The following is a 12058-nucleotide window of genomic DNA, read 5'->3' on the forward strand; positions in this document are numbered from 1 at the left end:
AGTGCTTAGCTTGAGCTCAGGTCTACCAAGTGGTCTTCTGATACTTTCTCTACTTGAGTTTACCTCCACCCCTTTCCTCTTTGTACTTCTATGCCTCACATAATACCATTTACACCACAGTGGAAGTAAGAAAGGGAGGGGTGAAGCTGGAGAAAGAGTCATTGCCAGCCCTGCTGAGGCAATAAGTCAGGGTAGGTTTCTTAATCCCCAAGGGACCTAATCATGCCAGTTGCCCACGCTTGTCTCAGGTGGCTAGACCTATGGATGGAACGTGGCATCATTCCTTGAAACAGCTCATAGTGTTCCTTGAGCATGAGAGAGCCAGAGGATGGGGTAGAAGAGATCAGTTTTATTAGCAAGAGGGAAAACAACCAAGTATGTATGCTTAAACATTGTGCCTATAAAATTCCCATACTCTCTTGTCAGTAAGTTTCAATAAGAGGTCGCACATAAAAGAACTTAGAAAAATATTAAGCCTACATATGGAAGGTGGTGTTACTTTTATCTGTGTTTACTTTTCCATCTCATGTTATCATTGATTCTCAGTATAAAAATTGTCCTTCCTCCATAGGAAGGAAAACAGAGAGAAAAGTTAAACTTAACAACACATTGAAGGTCAAGTAAGCAATGAATTTATCCTTGTTTCCTCTCTCTGACTCCAATGCTCATTCACATACACTCAACAAATAATTAGTGAACCTTGATACTGTGCGAAGCACTGATATAATAAAAATAGTGTAATATTTTTCAGTTGAATCTGATCTTGTGGATACATGGTATATTTTAAAATTTTCTTTCTCTACTGGCAATTTCCTCAGCACTTCCAAATAGAAGACTAAGAAGTGTTTTCCCACAGTCACACAGTACTCCAGAAAACACTTGGAATTTGAACCAGCCCCCTTGACTCCTCTCTCGACCAGGTCACGCTGCTGCTAATTGTGATCTTAGATCATCAAAACTATTTAGCTCTTCTAACAAGTGCATCCACCTTAATAAATTTGGCTACAGATTTTTTTTTTCTCCTCCATCCCTTTCTTTTTTTTTTCTCTCAGGTAAAACAGATTGTATGCTGTCAGCCAAATTAAGAAAAATCCTCATCCAGTTTATAAGCTCAGCAGAGACGTCTCATAAATGTACTCACAATCTTATTACTGTACCTTTAAAATCCAATTGTTGAAAGTTAATGTAAAACAAAAATAAACTTCAAAATATGGCATTTACGTTAACATCGTTCTATGGAGGAATTTTAAACATTCTCTAATATTAATGACTCACTCTTGTACACATTGATTTAACACATTACAAAATACTTTCTGACATATCTCATTTGAGGACTTCATATAACCCTTTGGGCATGAAAGTCAAAGCAGGATTAATGATTTCCATTTTTCCAGATATTAAATAGATGTAGAATGTTTGGTGACTGATGATCTAAGATCACACAAATTCTCTTTGGCAAATCCAAGTCTTATATTACTGATGCATTTTCTGAGAACAACACTCCTTTGAGAGGAATTTAGCTGTATTAAGCAAAACTAAACTTGCTTATGTAAACACACAAAGTCATGTGATGTAGGCACAAATAGTTTCATATACCATTTTCTCATCATGGAAACAAACTTGGACAACCGTAACCAAACGTGAAATGTCCAGAAAATTTGTCATTTGGGGTTCTGTCGTTCTCCTTCATCCTTTCCTCTCCATCTGGCCTCCCCTTCTCCCCTTCAGACACCCTTTATCCTTCTGCTTGTTTCATACTTCTCCATCTATCCAAAAAGAAAAAAGCATTTCAAAGGTCAATGTGCTATTTTTCCAGCTGTAGAAAGGGCATAAAGGAACAGTTAGTAGGATAACCCTGTGTGTCCTAAGGAGGTAGTTCTCTTTATCCCTCTGGAGGAATTGTTGCACATATGTATCTGTGTGTGCATGTTTCGAGACGGAGGTTGAAAGAGCAGAAGGATGAGTCAAAGAATGTTCCTGATATCCAGGAAAAATAGTAAGCTTTATATGTTATTTCTACCACTGAAAAACTCAGCCATTCATATATTTATTCACATAACACAATGCAATAATTTATTGAACACCTACTCTGCATCTGTTCTATGTTTCAGGGATCTAGTAGTACTCTCCCAGGTTGTTGGGCTAGACAGACAAAAAAATGAATAATTGCAGCATAGGGTGAAAAAAAGCATAATAATGTTGGTAAGTAATATGTATAATAGTGGCACAAAAGAGGAAATAATCACCTTACGAGCTGGAAGTCAGCAAAGGGCTCTCAGAGAAGAAGGTATTTCAGCTGGAGTTGTAGAGAGGAATAAAACTTAGCCTGCCAGACATTCCAGGCAGAGAAAATAGCACTTGCAAAGGCAGAAAGGTCTGAAACGAACTGGCACATTCAGGAGTCTATAAGTAGTCCAGTGATGGAAAGAAAGATTAGTGATGGGAGAGACTGACAGTGATCAAGATCATGGAGAGATCTGTATGTCATGGGGAGTGTACTTAAGTCATTTTGTCTGATCAGCATCTCTTTCCCCTTCAAGTGATAATAACACCCTGATTCTCTTTGGGGAACCACACTTCCCTACTCTTTGTGATCTTGGTTGGGCTATCTTTCATGGCAACCTCCTAGAGACAGAAAATGACTCAAAATTACCCAGTCTACGATTCTATCTTCCTTGGTTATGATGATTAATTCAAGGCACATGACTCAAGCCAGACCAATAAGAATTTTCCCTAAGATTTGATGTATGAAAATTGGGTTAAAGGGTCTTCTTCCTTTGGAATCTTGAATTGTATGTATCATGCAAGCCTGGAGTTGTAAGCAGCTACCATCTCCTGCTGCCTGCAAGTTGTATGCCAAATGAGACCAACACACCAAGGAAGGTAGAATCCAGGGGCAGAGTGAGAGAGCTCAAGAGAAATGGAAAGATGAAGCCCTAGTGATATCATTTGAGCCTTGTGCCTGAAGCTTCTGTTCAATTCCTGGACATTCTCATGACCTGGGTTCTACTTGAACCACTTTAAATTGAGTTTCCATCACTTCTGGCCAAAAAAGTCCTAATATGAAACCATGTAAAGGACATTGGACTTTATTATCTGGGCAGTGAGGGAGTCTTCGAAAAGACTGGAGCAGTGACCAGATGTGTGTTTTAGAAAGCATATGCTGGCAACAGTGTAGAGAACAAGTAAGAGTAAGGGATTGTCACACAGCCCAGTTATAAAACTAGTATGATAATCTAGATAAGAGAAAGGCCTGAACTAAGGCAATGCTAGTGGGCATGAATGGAAAGAATCAACTTGGAGGAAGATTTAAGAGGTGATCAACTGGGTAAGAGGTATGAGGGGGAGGAAGGATTCAGGGATAATTGTTGACTTTCTTGCTTGGATTTTTAGGTTGATTGGTTTTCTGGTTAACCAAAAGAGGAAATAAATATTGGGGGTGGGAGGAAGTAAGTTCATTCAGGGAAATTTCTTTTTTTTAATTTATTGATTTATTTATTTTTGCGTGTTGGGTCTTCGTTTCTGTGCGAGGGCTTTCTCTAGTTGTGGCAAGCGGGGTCCACTCTTCATCGCGGTGCATGGGCCTCTCACTATCGCGGCCTCTCTTGTTGCGGAGCACAGGCTCCAGACGCGCAGGCTCAGTAGTTGTGGCTCACGGGCCTAGTTGCTCCGCGGCATGTGGGATCTTCCCAGACCAGGGCTTGAACCCATGTCCCCTGCATTAGCAGGCAGATTCTCAACCACTGCGCCACCAGGGAAGCCCGAGGGAGCTTTTAAATTTAAGATTTTGCGGCACATTTATATGGCGATGTCCAGTGGCAGTTATATAGTTCTAATGCTTCTGAGTAAGATCTGGGCAGGAGATCCAGATCTGAATGTCATCACTGTACAGATAATACCAGACCCTTTTGATGTGGAAGAGATTGCTCGGGGAAACGATAAGGAGTAAGAAGAGAAGAAGACCAAGGACTAAACTTTGGAGAATGACAACATTTAAGAGGTAGGCTTGTAATGGGAACTGGAAAGGAGATGTTGGAGAGATGGAAGAGGAATTATGAAAGAGTGGTATCCCAGATATCAAGCCAGAGTCAATGATGTAAAGTACCTTGGGTTAGGTCAATTAGGTAAAGACTATACAGTGTCCTTTTTCTGACTATTTGGAGTTCTCCTATGACTGGAGCCTGAGCAGTTTCAAGGGAGCATAGGAGCTAGGAAGACAAAACTTTGTAAGCAGAGTAAATAAGAGGGAGTGTGTCCATTCAATTGAACCTTTTTAGTATTCTCAGATACAATACTGGTTATATGTAGAATTTTGTTGCATGTTATACTATATGGAGGGCATAGCAATCAGGAGTTTACAGAAAACATCTAGTCTTTTATTGTGAGCTCTATACTTCTAATATGGGCAATATCTGGGGTACAGGGATATGTCATAGATGATCTCAGAAACCCAAAAGACACGTCTTCCAGAATCATCCAGTTACTATATTTGTGTCTGTCTAGACTGACACCTCAGGTACCTCGTGGCTCTCATTCAGGCTAAGTGCTTTAATTCTGATCAAATAATAACAGTTTACAAGTCAAAGAGATTGTTTAGAATTATGATTTGCTGTCTTTGGCTCAATCTAAGTTTGCTTGGGCTGACTTTGCTTGAATTAGATTAGGGCTTATAGTTATGTATCTTAATACCCTTCTTAGAGATCTTGTGTGTGTAAATCACACAACCACAGAATTAGACATGATGATGATGGCTAAAAAGATATATGTGTGTGTGTGTGTGTGTATATATATATATGTATATATCTTTCTAGTCATGTCTAATTATCAATGACAATATATCCATGACAATATTTTTAGGACACTTTAAATAAGTCTAGCTCTAACATAAAATGAATGGAAAGTGAAGAGAAAGGAAAATGAGAGGAGAAGGTAAAAGATGAGAGTATAGAAGAGACAAAAAGGGAGAGAAGAAAAGGACAATAACAGATAAAAAGGCAATTTTTGCCATCAGAGTACCTTCTTAGGGTCTCATGTGAAAAAGCACCTGAAGCCAAGGCCTTCACAACCGCAGAAAACTTGGCTATAATATGACCTGATTGCACAGCTGCCATTCTCTCTGGACTTTTCTAGCAAAGGGAATATACAGAAGGAAAGAAATGACCTCGCTGCCCTTTAAAACCATCTAGGGAACTCATGTCAAGGGGACCTGAACTCCCTACCACCCTGGGTTCAAATATCACCACAGCAGTGAGAACAGATGAAGGGATGAAGCCCCTGACCTTTCTACCAATGACTCATTGATCTAGCCAGCTGTAGGATCCATATTTATTAAACTTCTGCTTTAGCCCAAGCACTGCACAAGGTCCCATGGATAAAGAAGGCTTAAACTCCATCCTCTAGAAGCTCAAGAACTATCTTTATATTTCACTTATTTGAGCAGAGTCTGTAAACTGGAGTCTACCTCCTTGACTTAATTCACTCCATGAATCTTAGACAAGTCCTTTGCCCACTCTGTACCTCAGTTTACTTATCTGTAGAATGGAGATAATGCTAGTGACTACCTTAGGGACCTTTCATGAAGATTAAATGAACTAGAATGGGTAAAGCACCAAGACCAGATTACTAGCACATAGTAGTTGCTCAATTAGTTCCTATTGTTTTTATCATTGTCATTATTAATATTGTCATCAAAAGGAAAGGGACTTTTTCTTGGAATTTTTTGCCTGGGACCTGATTATTTTCTCTTGTCCAGCTGAATGAAACTGCTTGCAGGTCCTATGATAGAAAGCCCCATACTAAGCTACAGATTCTCAAAAAATCCTCAGCCTGGCCAGGCTCTTGTGGGTGTAACTTTCAGTATCTTGACCTTTGTGCTCCTTGTGGGTGATCAGGAAAATGAGAGCGGATTTATAGCATTTTCTCCCTCCTTTTGTTGCTTATGGTTTTATTGTTTGCTAAAGGGAAGTATTTTGCCACATGCCCACACCTTCAGCTTTATCACATTATCCGAGACAAATGATGGCAACAGCTCTTACTTCTCCAGATGTGAGCTTCTTGGGTGGCTGTCCGCATGTTTCTTGTCCTTGGAGCCAGAGAAAGTTTCATTTTCAGAAATAGCACTATGATGCACCAACAACACTAACTTCATTTCCTGTCTTGAGTGGACCCAGAGCCTTCCAGTAAGTTCACAAGTGTGCTGTAGACTGTGAAAGAATAGAAAACATGCTCCATTCTTTTGCAAGTTTCACCAAGATCCGTGTGAATGAAACATACTGACCTCATGCTTTCATGAAAAGTATTATAGATCCCAGAGCTGCCAAAGGCAAAGGACGGAATGGGCCAGCCAAGGGGCTAAGCAGGGACATGCTGACAGCATGTTTTGATATCCAGCCTGTCTCTGGCTGAGAACTTTGAAGACCATTTATGCTCATTCTTCTGAGCGGGGACTTATTTGCCTTAGCAGTCTCATGAAACAAACTTCAACAGGATATGCGTAAGCAGGTTGTGATATGTACGCATAGCTAGCAGGACATTCTCTGGAGTCCTACCCATCATGACCATCATCCTGGTTATCTTTGCATCTTCCCTCAGTTTTGAGCCTCCACTACTCCACCCATTCTAGTTGTCTGATGCTACAGGCCGCCACAGAGTCAGTCAAGCAAGCATCTACCTCTAGGGCCCAGTGACAGGCCAAGCACTAAGTACCTTCTGTTGTGCACATAAAAGAATTCTGTGACTTAGTTTCTTTCTGTGCAGTTTGAAAGACAAAGTGAGCACATCCAAAGCGATTAAAAAGCCAAAAAATATCTAAATAATAACGCAGACCTCTAAGATGGGAGTCCCAAAGCAAGGGAGTTCAAGGTTAACTATAGTTACGTGACGGGAAGGACATAAGGAAGAGGAATTCAGCTGAGTCTTGGAGGATCAGCACGTTTAGAGAAGGAAGGCAGAGATGACAAGAGATGTGTGTTCCAAACAGTGGGAGCTAAAAACACAAAGGCCAAAGTGTGCAGAGTGGGTGTGGGGGACTGGGGCAGGGGAGCAAGGGAGGGGTGAGACCAAATGACAGGAGCAGAACGTTTTAGGAAGTTAAGTTGCCCTCCTTGGATTCTAGCCATCCTTCCTTATGCACTGGAGTTCACTTGTGAATCTCAGGACCTCTTTTGAAAGCGGCAACTGAGAAAACTGAGGGTACTGTTCGCGGAGCTGCATACAGTAAGAAGGGAACCAGAGCGAGCTAGATACTGCATTTTCCTTCTTGTTGTTAGGGGCGTTGTATGGGAAAATGGAGCTCCCATCTTCCCATATTCCTCTCTCTCACCCCCTTCCCACACCAGCACCACCATGCATCATCAAGAAGAGCTGTTCACATCAAAGCAGGCGTGGGCAAACCTAGCATGGTGTAAACCAGGAACAAAGGCTCAGACTCTCAGACACCCTTGTGTGTTAAGTGCACAGCCTCTTCCACACTGGCCTTGGGCCCCAAAAGGAGGCTGCTTTCTAGGGAAGCTTTCACCAATTGCTTTTCTGCTTCAAGATAGTAAAACCAGCATTCACCCCTTTGGGCTTTAATTTTAGTTCTCTTCCAATGCTTCCCTGGTGAAAGAGGTAAGGGAGAGAATTCTCTTTCTCCATATTCCCTCTTCTCAGGAAAAAGCACCCAGGCCTTTTTTCCCTCACCAATCAGAATACAAGTTCACACCTGCTTCTGATTCCTAATATAAGTCAGTAGTTGGGTATATATGTATATTCCCTGGCTGGACTGTAATCTCTCTGTGGACAAGACATGGTGCCACACGAGCCCCATTCATCTTTTCACCCCAGTGCTTAACAGCAATGGCTGATGCCTATGGAGTGTTCAACAACTGGAAAAGAAGAAAAGACCCCCAAAGAGTTTTTCGACATTGTCCTGAAATTTTTTCTAGGACAAAGCAGCTCATGAATGAGTGAATCCATGCATGCCTGCTTACTCCGCCCAGCACAGTGCCATTAAACTCTTTAAGTTTAGGTTAATGCTTCCTTCAAATTGAAAAAGATTGAATGGCCCCATTAAGTCATCAGGTCTTTTCCAAAGGAGCAGCTAGCCATAAGCAAGGTCTTATGATCGCACAGGATAATTCTGCCAGAGAGGAGAGTGGAGCTTAGGATACAGAGTTTCAGGTATTTATTGGGAAAGTAGAAGATGGTGATGCTACCCAAGGAAAGGCTTTATATGTCTCTTGCGATAGAGTGAAGGGCCCAGGTTCTAGGAAAGTGTGCCAAGGAGAGAGATGAAAGGGTGCAGAAGATCACATTACTGCTTCTTCATGACCTGTAATTCATCAAGTTGCACAACTGTGCCATGTTCAAGAGAGAGACCCTGTTCTTATTCCTGGAAAACCATGCCTTCCCTCTAAATAAAGAATTTAGCTTAGCAATTTTTCCAGAAGTTCTTGTGTACACCAGGCTGAAGCCTCTCCCTGCGCTCCAAAAAAAAAAAAAAAAGCAAACCCACTTTCTACGAGAGAACCATGAGCACTCTAAAACCAGATGGGGAGCCAGAGAAGCAAAAGAACAAGGCACTACATGGGTTTATTAAGAAAATATGTGTCACAAATAAGTTGCCAAGAAACTGCAGTATTGTCTTAAAGGGAAATTCCCCAAAGTCCCTAAAACGTAGCCAGAATAAAGCTGATAGATTGGTGGCCTTTTCTAGAGGCCTACTGCATAAATGTTGAGAAAACATCCTGCGGTGCTTGCACGACTTTCTCCTACAGGGCCATTCCCTTCTTTTTCTTCCTTCCTTCCTTCCTTTCATCCTCCTTCCTCCCTCCCTTGCTTCATTTTCTTCCTTTCTTTCTTTCTTTCTTTCCTTCCTTCCTTCCTTTGTTTCAGAAACCTAGACTTTGATTTCTTGAAATTTTCCCAAGTATCATTCCTGCTGTGTTTTCTAAATTAAAGTGCTGGCTCTTATCTCATAAAGGGCCCCTCTTATAGGAGGCCCACTAAATATTGTCTGTACACTAAATAAAGGATTTATCACAAATACATCTAAAGAAGCCATGGTAAATAGTATATAATTAACTCATTTAAAAGACACCTTTTGTCATTTTTATGATCAACAGATATTAAAGGTATCTATTTTTAAATTAATTTTTATTGAGGTATAATGGACATATAACATTATATTAGTTTCAGGTATATAAAATAATGATTTGGTATCTGTATATATTGAAAAATGATCACCACAATAAGTCTAGTTAACATCCATCACCATACATAGTTAAAATTTTTTTCTTGTGATGAGAATTTTTAAGATCTACTCCCCTAGCAACTTTCAAATATGCCTTATTTTTCTTTATCTTTGGACCTCAGTCTTTTTATCACCAACTGAGGGGCTAGCTAAAAATAATTTATCTTGTCTAAACTTGCCCCAGTGTTTAAGAGGATACAGCATCCAGTGGCAGCATATTTAGGTCAACTGGCAATTCTGCCAAGAAAAGAGCAGAGAGGTGGAATGGTGTAGTCACGATGGCAAAATAAATTCCCAAAGTTGGAGAACACAGATGTCTTCTTTGGCTGTCACACCACAGCAGAGCCCTGAGTCTCATCCCCTTTAATATCCACATCTTCCACCACACACACACACACACACACACACACACACACACACAGTGCACTCATACACCCTCATCTCTACTTCCTTCTTAGAGCCTTCCCTGGTTACCCAGCTCTCACTCACCTCTCCTTTCTGTAAACACCTATAGATAACAATTCCCACTTTGCATTTTATTATCTGGGTCTTCTAGAGTGTCATGTAGTACTTTCTATCTCTAACCACACTGCAAAGTCCTCGAGGATCAGGGATTGTGCTTATATAATACTTCTCTTGGGATTTTTACCTGGTCCTTGTATTGTGTTGAACTTGTCCTAAGCACTTGAAAGTAATGATTGGTGGATTGTTTTAGATGCAGTCTCTCATTCTGCAGGTCTGTTTCACATCCTCATCTTAAGTGAAAATTTCTCAAACATAATGTTTTCTGGATTCCCTAAGAGAAAAGAACTAGTAGAATTTATTACCACTTTGCCTAATGCAGCCAAAGAAAAAGTGACAAAACAAACTATACACAGGGGAGTTATGGGGAGGTTTCTCATCTGGTTTTATTTCCCTCACTAGAATATATCTTCTGTGTCATGGAATGACTGTGTCATTGAGACCCAAAAGGCTAAGAAGTTGTCCTAGAACTTCAGAAAAAAAAAAAAAAATAGAAAACAGATGTTCTTCCTCAAAAACTCTGGTGTTAACACCATAAGGGGAAGCCTCAGAGTCAGAAATCATGTAGGAATGGGCTTCCCTGGTGGTGCAGTGGTTAAGAATCCACCTGCCAATGCAGAGGACACAGGTTTGAGCCCTAGTCCGGGAAGATCCCACATGCCATGGAGCAACTAAGCCCATGTGCCACAACTACTGAGCCTGCACTCTAGAGCCCACGAGCCACAACTACTGAGCCCATGAGCCACAACTACTGAGCCCGCATGCCACAACTACTGAAGCCCGCGCACCAAGAGCCCATGCTCCGCAACAACAGAAGCTACCACCATGAGAAGCCCAGACACGGCAACAAGAGTAGCCCCCACTGACCACAACTAGAGAAAACCCGTACGCAGCAACAAAGACCCAATGCAGCCAAAAATAAAATAAGTAAAATAAATAGATTTATTAAAATTTATTTAAAAAAAGAAATCATGGGGGAACTCCATTTCCATGCTTCTCAATGACAGGTTTCCAAAAGATATTTCTGCCTCTTTGATGTCACTTGTAGCACCTTCTGATTGCAAGCTCCTTCAGGCCAAGCCCAGTTCCCATTCTTTTTCAGTTTCTCCCAGAGGTTGGTTATGTGGTACTCAAAATACTTGATTAAATGAAACCTTCATTTGTGATTTTTATTTCAATTACCAGGCATCATAATGGTTACCCTCAGTCTAGGCAATAACTCTCTTCCCACTAACATGGTATCATGAAAGAATTCCGTGCCTTAACCAAGGCTTATGATCTGCATTGATGAGTGAGCTAATACAGCAGAATGATGGAGCGTTCAGCCTCAAAGTCAACTACCTGAGCTTGCAGCCTGCCTTTGCTACTTATTTCTTCTGTGAACTTGAGCAAGTATCTTATCGTTTCCACATCTCAGTTTCTTTATTTGGCATGGATTTGTTAGGAAGATTAAATGAGATGATCCACATAAGTACATAAAAGAGTTACTGGTACACTCAGTGTTCAGTAGATATTAGTTATTATTAGTTGTTCTTCTTGTCTAGCTCCAGAGGGTATGTCGGTCACCTGGACTTCTGGACACATTCTCTCTGTACCCTGAATTTGGAGCCTCCACCCTGAAACAGAGACTCTTACCCCACCTCAGGAAAGTCAACATGGCTGTTTCATCCATGGCCACATGTGGATGGATGCTGAACATCCTGTGTGCCATGCAGGAGGCAGTGCATGAGGGCCAGGGCTGCTGACTTGCCCGAGTTCAAATGAGCCCAGACACACTCCATGACGACATGACAGTGGCTTGCATTTGTTTCCTCTTTCTTTGCTGCTTCCTTTTCAGTAAAACACTAGTACAAACCAGACCACTGTATAACAAGGAAATTTCTAGGGCTTCATATAGTTGATTATTTTTTACATGTACATGTATCTATTCTTTTTCAAGTTCTTTTTGCATTTAGGTTATTAAAGAATATTCGTTCCTTAAATGTTATGTGATCAGATCAAAGTTCAATACCAATACTTGGATAGTATTTTGCAATGCGTTGTGATCAATGTAACCCATGAAAACAGCTTCATGATGAACTTCTTGAAGTCAGTATCAAGAAATTGTTATCCTATTTCTGTTTCTAATTCTGAGACTGCACTGGCTGGAGAACGTTAGGCAAATTACTTCCTTCTTGGATTTAGGCTTTCCCCATAATGATCTCTGAAAAATAGTATTCATTGCTACTCTACTGTCAGAGAAGATCTAAAAGCACTACAAGAGTTGCCCCCAAACAGTAGGTGAATGCAAGGAAATAAAAACGC

At 40.9% G+C, this 12058-nt stretch overlaps 1 protein-coding gene across 1 annotated transcript in view; it reads right to left on the reverse strand.

Annotated features, from left to right (window-relative positions):
* Window positions 1-337: 337 nt before the first annotated feature.
* TNFSF18 (TNF superfamily member 18) overlaps window positions 338-12058 on the reverse strand; it is a 114573-nt gene continuing 102852 nt past the window's right edge. Inside the window, exon 6 of the mRNA XM_067728664.1 lies at window positions 338-1766. Coding sequence (XP_067584765.1) covers window positions 1753-1766 — 14 coding nt within the window. The 3' untranslated portion in view covers window positions 338-1752. The remainder of the gene's footprint in view (window positions 1767-12058) is intronic.

This window comes from Pseudorca crassidens, chromosome 2, assembly GCF_039906515.1.
Source record: "Pseudorca crassidens isolate mPseCra1 chromosome 2, mPseCra1.hap1, whole genome shotgun sequence".
In the NCBI taxonomy this organism is placed as follows: domain Eukaryota; kingdom Metazoa; phylum Chordata; class Mammalia; order Artiodactyla; family Delphinidae; genus Pseudorca; species Pseudorca crassidens.